Here is a 10,000-nt window from a genome sequence, read left to right on the forward strand (position 1 = left end):
CTCGGGTAACGAAAGATTAATTTATCTCGGGTCGGGTAACTTCCGGGACTTTGTCTGACCTCTGACCTTGCGTTGTCTGTATTTGTTGTTGTTTCGATAACTGTTTCTACAACTGATGTTGTTTTATGTTGTAATGTTCCTATTAAAATATCATAGGTTATTGTTTGAAAATGCATGATATTAGTATATTGATCCATTTTTTAGGCTTAAGCCTATTTTCATAATTGATGGCTTTTCATCTTTTATATCTTTTTCGGCTTCCTGGCTTTCTCTGTCTGTCTGTCTGTCCGTTTTGGTAGAAGTTTAATGTATGAATATAATGCTGATACCTTTTAATTGAAATTTTCTATTATATTTTTAAAATATAATTGTTTAAATCTAATTTTTAAAATATAGTTTTATATTTAGAAATTTAACTTTGAATCTAAATTATATTAAGTTGATATAATTTTATATTTTTTCAATGAAATTCTTTTATTTTTGATATGGTTTTATGTGTTAAATGTGGTTTTAAAATTTATTTTTTAATGTAATTTTAAATATAATTTTAAATTTTCTGTATAATTTTATATTTTTTAGATATCATTTTATATCTTTCCAATGTGATTTCAACCTCAGTTACATCATATGTATTTGGGTGATTGGGACACTCAGGATATCACGAGGTGGGTCCAAGACTCAAGGTCAATGTCAAGCGGAGAGGTCGAGGGTCAAACCCCAGGAGCTTGTTTGACAAGTTTCTAACCTTGTTTAGGTTGTGATTTTGTTGTTGATTGAAATACTTGTTTTTTCGCTTACTCGGGGAGTAAACCTACAAACTATTTTGTTGTTATTGTTCTCGCTGTTGGTGTTCTTGTTAGAGGGTAGGAAAGGCCCATGGAAGAGCTTAAATAGGTCTGAAAAAGGTGTTTTGCGATGAGCTAAAGACAGGAATTTTAGGATAGGATATTTATGATTTATTTATTAGAATGAAAATGTAAAAAAAATAAATCATGTGCATATTAAACAGTAGAGAAAAATTATCTCCTAATAAAATATAGCGTATTTATTTTAATTTCCGTCTGTGAAACAACGCTCTATTTGACCGTAGATTTTAGCATGCGACCCAAGTAAGCTGAAGGTCGGATCACGCCTTTGTTTTGTTTTGTTTTCTTACTTTCTATGTTTTGGCTTCATAAAAAGAATCATACTTCTGATATTTAATCAATGTTAAAATAATTCCCACTTTTATTTTTTTTCGAACTATTTTAATATTGGTTTTATCCAAGTATTTATACCTTTAATATTTGTAAAAACTTTTATATTTTCTGTGGTAGGTTTTTATTTGGTTTACCAGGAATAAGTCGTCAAACCCTATTCCATTACTTCAGTGCATAAGCCAAATTACCTTACTGGATGTTTAAAAAAAAATTATAATAGGGAGGACTCCTTAGTAAGCCGTATTACTTCGTTGTATGTTTAAAGAAAACATAACATGGAAGACTTCTTAATAATCCATATTAATTCAGTGCATGGTTATGAAATATAACAATAGGATAAGACTCCTTAATAAGCCATATTACTCCAGTGTATGTTTATAAAAAGAAATAATATAGGGTAGGACTCCTTAGTAAATCATGTTACTTCATTACATGTTTATAAAAGATTATAATAGGGTAAGACTTCTTAATAAGCCACATTACTCCAGTGCATGTTTATAAAAAAAAAAAACCATTATAATAGGGAAGACTCCTCAGTAAGCCCTGTTATTTCATTTAGTTTATAAAATATTATAATAGGGAAGACTCCCTAATCCATATTACATCAGTGCATGTTTGTAAAAACGTTATGATAAGGTGAAACTCCTGTTAATTACTTCAGTCACTCAGTGCAAAGTTGAAAGGGTTCCTTCGTGAGATTCAAGGAGCTCGAGAAACTGTTTGTCTATCCTGGATCGAGACTTGAGACTCGACCCGGTCTCAGTCAGGTTTCGTTTCCCTTTTCGAAACAACTCTCGTGAATTTCTCATTCCTTGACCCCCTGAAGAGCGTTCCGTTTCTTGGTGACGTCATGGCGCGTATAACAGTTCTATCGAAGCAGTTTCGAGAAGCCTCAGTTACGTTGCTACCTGGTGATACTTCGCTGAGTGAAGTGTCCGAAGCAGTTTCGAGTGGTCTGGTTTCGGTTTGAAGGTGACGTTTCGGCGAGTGAACTGTCCGAAGCAGTTACGAATGGTCTAGGTTCCGTTTTGAGGTAACGGGTAACAAATGAACTGCTCGAAACAGTTTCCAAAAGTCTGTGTTCGGTTTGAAGATAACGTTTAGGCAAATGAACTGTTCGAAGCGGTTTCGTCAAGTCTCTTATTCATTTTGATTGTAACGTTTTTCCGAAGAACTGTTCGAAACAGTTTCGAAAAGTCTGTTGTTCAGTTTTCAGGTTTTGCGAGGAACTGTTGAAACACTGAGAGCATACTTGGTTGTTTTCTCAGTACATTTTGGCGAGTAACTGTTCGAAGCAGTTTCGGTAGTGACTATTTTGTTCCACTATTCGTTGTGAAGAACTTTTATAAATACCGAAGACTGTATTCTGTTTTACAGGTTTCGATCATTGTTCTAGAAATATAACATTCCAAGTAAAATTGCGCTAATTAGTGTCAAAAGTAATATTTAAAAAAAAAAAACACACACACACACACACTTACTTAGAACATTAGTACTAGTTTTGTGCTGAAGTACATAATTGAGAAAATTCCACTTAATTTCAAGTAGGATTATTATAAAGTAATTTCCCAGAGCAACTTCGATAACTTTTGTCCACTTTTAAGGTTAAATTTCAGAGAGAGAGTTTGCAAGTAACTGTTTGAAATCATATCGAATATTTGCTGAAGTTCAGACTGTCATTTTGCAAACTGCTGCAAACCTAAATTGCAGAGTGACGCGAGCGAGAATCGATTGTTTGAAGTGGTTATAACTGTATCCTTCAATTTTTTTTATTATTATTTTTACTTATTTCTGTTTCGAAAGTTGCAAAGCGATTTTTTCACATTATGTATTCATCTATCTGTATATTGAGAAGTGTTTGATCATAGTTAGAGTGATAAACACGTATCAGTGATTGATATATATATATATATATATATATATATTATATATTATATATATATATGTATGTCTATATGTATATATAATTATATTATACATATTATATATAAATGTATTTATTTATTAATTATATACATCTCTCTCTCTCTCTCTCTCTCTCTCTCTCTCTCTCTTCTCTCTCTCTCTAATAATATATATCTATATATATATATATATATATATATATATATATATTGCATATATGTATGTATGTACAGAATTATACATATGAATACTTATATATGTATATATATATATTATTATGTAGGGTGTATATATATATGTATTAAATTTTATGTATATATATGTATATATTTATGTACAGAATTATGCATATATATATATATATATATATATATATATATATATATATTATGTATATATATCTTATATATGTGTATAAAATGTATTTATTTAATTATGATATATTTATGTACAAAATTATGCATATGTATATATATATATATATACTATATATATATATAGAGAGAGAGAGAGAGAGAGAGAGAGAGAGACGAGAGAGAGAGTCATTATGAGACAGAGAAGTGTTATTAAGTCAATTTGTCGAATATTTCTCTCGACCCTGAATGTGATAATACCAATATTCCCCTAAATTCATTTTCCTCCACAATCTCTGTTTAAAAAAGAAAAAAAAAAGAACCGAAATAATTTTTGTGTGGGAACTCTCGCTCATTCGATGAACGCCATCATTATCTCGCTCTCGTGTCATACGCCAAGGTCAAAAAGGTTGGGGTCAGGTCGTTTGAGAATTGCAGGTTTGAGAAGTAGTAGTGTCGTATGTTTTGCCTTTTACCGAAGTGTTTCTGTAGTTAGTGTATGTTATGAATTTTTTATTTGAAAATAGTAATAATAATGATAATAATAATAATAATAATATTATTATTATATATTAGTCTATAAGTGTGTGTGTTTTCTTTGTGTATGTTGAACATAAGTACCTAATCAGTATCCTACGCCTATCAGTTTCCGGTATTTGTAACAAACCAGACTAAATGAATCACGCGGATTTCACACCTAATCAAAGCTCGCTGTCTGAATTGGTTCGCTGGTCTTTCTCACTCTTACAGACACCTCACCGTTCGAGACCGTTTCGCTGACTGACCCTTTTGAGGAGAAAAACGGTCTCTTATGATGTTTATAACGGGTCGATCGATGACCAGTTGTAAGAATACGAGGTTTTCGAACGGGGCTCAGTTTTGGTGATGAAGGGCTAAGGTGGTTTATGGATGGACTTTGCGGTTTTTGAGAGAGAGAGAGAGAGAGAGAGAGAGAGAGAGAGAGCGCCAGCCACTTGTCTCTTTAGTGTGGTGTATTATGGCAACACGTGGCTTCTTTGATCGGCCTTTAAAAAGCAACTGAAAGCAAAAGAGTCTTCCAACAAATAGTCTCGAGGGGGAGGAGCTGTTACGTAGGAAAAGCATAGGTATTACTACTACTACTATGTAAAGTATAAAAGCAATGGGGGAATGATACGTTACAAAGACAGAGATTATGGGAATGATACGTTACAAAGACAGAGATTATTTATTAATACTATTAGTTCTATGAAAATGATATAAGCAAGGAAGGATCAGCCGTTGTAGAAGTAAATTTTAGCTATTTCTACTGCTACTACTACGAAAATGATATTAGCGTGGAGGGGTGAGCCTTTACCAAGACAACGAGTCTATTACTTCTACCGCCACCACTAACGTAAATTATATAAGCTAGTCATTAGGCAAATCTTGTCTCTTATTACTACTACTACTACTACTACTACTGCTATGGTAATAGTATAAGCAAGGGGCGGGGAGGTGGGTGGAGGGGAAATTAGCCGTTAAGAAGGCAAAGCTTAGCTATATTTTTACTTTGTACTACTGCTACAACTACGAATTTAACCGATGTTGGGTGAGACGTTTCAAAGGCAAACCCTAGCTACTTCTACTACTACTACTGCTAAGACAATGGTGAAAGCGATGAGGGGAGGGGGGGACGTGCCGTTAGCACTAGGATAAAGGACAGCCGACGTCTGCGGTTATTGAGAAGGTACTTCGGTCGACTCTGTGACCACATTCCTTCTCATGCCCTCGGGGCATCTCAGGCTGGACTGCTGCTACAGGAGAAGAGAGTGAAAGCGAGCGAATGCGAGTAGATAGCGAAGGGCACTTGTATGGGGGTAGAATGATACACGTGAGAGAGAGGAGAGAGAGAGAGAGATCTTACCTGTAGTAAATCAGTGGCTTTATACCAGTGCCCCACAAACCTTTCTATTCTCTGCAAGTTTTCGGTGAGATTACTAGTATCATGCCATTTAAACCTTGTTGAGTTCCATTATAGCCGTACTTCCCGTGGAATTGATTTCGGGGTTTCTCGCCGGTTGAGATGAGGTTGATAACCACTGAGTCATGGTATGTATATGCTTGCTTTGTGTATAAATTTATATATATATATATATATATATATATATATATATATATATATATATATGTGTGTGTGTGTGTGTGTGTGTGTGTGTGTGTGTGTGTGTGTGTTCTCTCTCAGGAATTTCTTCCTGACAAGGATAAGAAGGACGAGGTTATCAAGGCATTTCACGCCCGACCACCACCTCTAACTGCATATATCTGATACGTCATCTTGTTCATCTGAATTATTGCACCAAAAATATTTCACATTTCTTTGCAAGATGTTTGAGAGAGAGGTTTTTCTTTGGAAAATATATTTTTTATTTGTTTGGGCTTGCCTAGTCTCGTGTTAGCATAATAATAATAATAATAATAATAAGAAATTCACAATCACGTGAAAAACACTGTGTATTAAAAATCCACGAATGTCTAGTAAACTATATTACTAAGTAAAATAAACAAAGACTTTCGAACACGTGAACGGTGTTCCTCGTCTATGTTAACGTTGAAATGTCAAGCGAGAGGGTAGTTTTCTTATAGAGAGCTCTTTAAAAAGGTTGGGGCGGCAGAGGTGGGGCGGGGGGTCGTACGCAGAAGATAACAGCCCATCGCGGAAGTGATGGCTCAGGTGTTGCTAGGTTACTCCGAATTCAACAACAGGCAGTTGCGCCAACCTCCTTGATCTTCGAACTTGCGATGTTGCTCCTGAGGGTTCACACGGTCAACGTCAGTTTTGAAATCAAAAGGTTTTATGTAGCGTTTGGCAATGAACCACTTGATAAAAGGGTCTTCATTAGTAAATGTCTTGATATCTTGAAAAGATATTCCCATGGTTATGGCAGCGCCTTCAGATAATTCTTCTTGCGTGAGAATCGTCACTTTTATAAGGGAACGCAGAAGGGTCTTTATGATCATCACGCACAGGGTAGCGCTTTGGTAGCTCTTAGCTTTAATTTAGACCACAGAATTGATTGGGATGTTGCGCGAACTTAGAAATAATTATTATTATCAAATTATAATGATGTCGCAGTTCCATGGGACACCAGAGTAGAAGAGAAAGAGAGAAAAAAGGCTGATAAGTATCAAGACCTGGAAACAGAGAAAAGAAGGATATGGGATATGCCAGTGGAAATTATATCCATAAACATAGAGACACTAGGCACGATCACAAGATCCCTGAAAAGGAACCTTGAAAAACTAGATGCATGCCTAAGTAGCTCCAGGACTCATGCAGAAGAATGTGCTACTGGAAATAGTGAGAAAAGTGATGGACTACAAAGGAGGCAGGATGCAACCCGGAACCTTACACTATAAAAACAAGAGTGAGAAAAGTGATGGACTTCAAAGGAGGCAGGATGAAACCTGGAACCTTACACTATCAAAACAACCCAGTCGAATAGGATGACTGATTGACAAAAAAAAAAATTATATATAATATTGTGTAATATATACATATATATAATATATATATATATATATATATAATATATATATTAATGATTACTTATTCGTGGGGTCGTTTCTAGTCCCCAAAAATTATTAATTATTGGGAAAAATATATTATTTGTTTTATTTGCTTGTGATTGTTAGATTTCCTTGTTAGCATGACAACTTAATGTTCGTGGTCGGTACTTATCAAAAAATTATCAGACTTTGGGAGAGATAAGAATGTAATCTTGTAGGGGATAAAGGATTTTGTTTTCCTCGAAGGAAGTTTGCGGTCTCAGAACGCTCTTGCTTACATTTGTTTTTCCTTTTTTAATCGTAGTTACTGTTTACTTTTCTATGAGAAATTTGGTTTTTTTGTGAATCGTTGTGTCCCACTTTGCTTTTTTATAGTATATATTTTTTAATATTTATTAATTCGTATTCTATTTCTGCTAACACTCTACCTCTTAAAATTATCGAATGATTCGTGAAGAGACGGGGGAGTTGTGGTTCTCCCTATAATTTTTATTTTATTCGAGTTTTATTCAATTATTGAGATATATTAATTTGTTATAAAAAATTGCATCAGAACAAAAAGCTGCAGATGATATTTTCAGTGGTCTGTTAATATAGTGTATATATATATATATATATATATATATATATATATATATATAATATATATATATGTGTATATATATATAGATATATATATATATATATATATATATATATATATATATCCTTTCAATGTCGAGATGAAAAAGCCTAGGCCTTTAATTCTTTTGCAATGTCCGCTACCTATATCTGACAGTCATATACGAAACTTCAGCTACTACAGCTAGCAAGAAGAAGAACAGCAGAGAGAGTATTTGAAACCGTCTCGCTCCCCACTGAAACTAAAAAAACGAGCATCTATCGTATGTTACCTGAAATTCCGTTTTCTTTCTCACAATCTTCAGAAGTAATAACCTAAACATTATTATTATTAAATAGTGTTCCTTCGACATTGACCTCTCATCTTACGAAAGGGGAATCCGGAAGAAAGTTGACAATGACACCGTGAGAAGTGAAAGTGACCGAAATGATTCGGCGGGATTTATGAGTAAATTGTGTATTCACAAATTATTTTTTTTTAAACCTTAGTCGAGACTTTATTGCCAACGCGGATTCTGACCGAGGTGAAGTATAGTCAGCTGACTGGTTCAGTTTGGTTTACCGTATCTTATTGCAAAAACTAATGGATTGATTGCAGTCAATTTTTTTACCAGTTGGTTATGGGATAAGAATTTTGAAAGTTAGATTCTACTTTTATTTGTATATTGTTTATTCATTCATTTATTTATTTACTATTTGATGTAAATAGGTCGTTTATTATATTTCACATTTTGGAATTAATGTTTAAATTTTTTTAATTTACATTTTACCTGGAATTTTGCACTTTTATACGCTTGAGAGAGAGAGAGAGAGAGAGAGAGAGAGAGAAAGAGAGAGGGGACATAACGATTTTCTAATGAGAGAGAGAGAGAGAGAGAGAGAGAGAGGAAATGCAATGATTTGCCAATTCATCTCTGGCGTTACAACCATCCTTCATATTTCAACCATATAACTTTTTTTATTAGTTTCCTTCATAGTATATTTTTTTTACTGTATTTTTCTCTTGTTATATATTTTCAATTTTAATTTTTATAATGTAATATAGTTTTTATTATTTTGTTTATATTGACAGGATGGACAACTTGTCATTTGATCGCGATGGTACAGACCTCTCCGTCGTGAACGGTAGCAGTGGAAGTGCGAGCAATGGCAAGAGGAAAGACGCCCAAGATCAAGGAGAGGTGAGTGATCCTTTTCACTGGGTTTCGTCTCCTTCCATTTTGTTTCCTTATGTTACGTCGAATTGAGATATCCAAGCCACTATTACGGTAAACAGGTAATGGTAGGTCTTTCCCACTGGCTTTCGTCTCCTTCCATTTCGTTTCGTTTTGTTACATCAGAGTGACTTATTTCAATTTCTATTACTGTAAAAATAAGAAATATTTTTTTTCAAAAGCTTTCGTTTTCTTTCTTTTTGTTACGTCAGAGTGAGATATGCAAGCCATTATTACTCTAAACATAGAGATATCTTATTGTTATTTTTTCAAAAGCTTTCGTTTGCTTTTTTTAATGAATGTAAGAGTATGAGATTTTTTCTTTTTTCACTTGCTTTCGTTTTCTTTCATTTTGTTTCATTTTGTTACGGCAGAGTGGAATATTTCGGTCACTATTACTCTAACTTCAGAGATATTTATCGGTCTTTTGCAAAGGATTTCGTCTCATTTTTTTTACGTCCAAATGAGATATCTAAGACATTAATATTGTAAACATAAAGGGATATGTATCTTTTTCAAAAGCTTTCGTTTCCTTTTTGTTATAATCGTATAGAATAAGAAGTGAAAAGCTTACGTCAAAGTGAGATATGAAAGTCACTATTACTGTAAACATAACATAAGAGGTAATTTACTATTATAATTTTTTTGCAGTAGCTTTCGTCTCATTTCTTTTATAATCGTAAGAAAGTGAAATATCCTAACCACTATTACTGTAAACAGAGATAATTTATCAGCTTTCTTTCAAAGGCTTCCGTCTCCTTTCGTGTAGGATCGCCTCAAGGTGAGGTACCCAGTCACTATTAATGTAAACATAAAACATATCGTGAGGTGATGTGTTACCAGGTGATTATCAGCACAGGTAATTTACTCACCTGTCTCCTCCCAATCAACAGGTAATAGCTGTCTTGGGGTCAGGTGATTACGGAAGGGCTATATCCAGACGACTCGTCAGTACAGGTCATACTGTTTACATCGGATCGAGGGACCCCAACAGGAGCAAAGTCAAGTGAGTTCCCTCTCTCTCTCTCTTGGAAGTTTTTTATTCTCTTTGGTTATTGATGTTATGCAGATCTCTCTCTCTCTCTCTCTCTCTCTCTCTCTCTCTCTCTCTCTCTCTCTCTCTCAGTAAATATAGCAAATATAATAGTAAATTTTCAGGTACATTAACTACAGAAAATAT

The 10,000-nt window shown here is 34.0% G+C and overlaps 1 protein-coding gene across 2 annotated transcripts in view; it reads left to right on the top strand.

Moving 5' to 3' along the window:
- Positions 1 to 10,000, top strand: part of LOC135205491 (metalloreductase STEAP4-like) — an 83,035-nt gene that overhangs the window by 11,719 nt on the left and 61,316 nt on the right. For both annotated transcript variants that reach the window (XM_064236208.1, XM_064236207.1), the window contains exons 2-3: positions 8,679 to 8,787; positions 9,714 to 9,826. In XM_064236208.1, coding sequence (XP_064092278.1) covers positions 8,680 to 8,787; positions 9,714 to 9,826 — 221 coding nt within the window. In that variant the 5' untranslated portion in view covers position 8,679. The remainder of the gene's footprint in view (positions 1 to 8,678; positions 8,788 to 9,713; positions 9,827 to 10,000) is intronic.

This window comes from Macrobrachium nipponense, chromosome 24 (assembly GCF_015104395.2).
Source record: "Macrobrachium nipponense isolate FS-2020 chromosome 24, ASM1510439v2, whole genome shotgun sequence".
In the NCBI taxonomy this organism is placed as follows: domain Eukaryota; kingdom Metazoa; phylum Arthropoda; class Malacostraca; order Decapoda; family Palaemonidae; genus Macrobrachium; species Macrobrachium nipponense.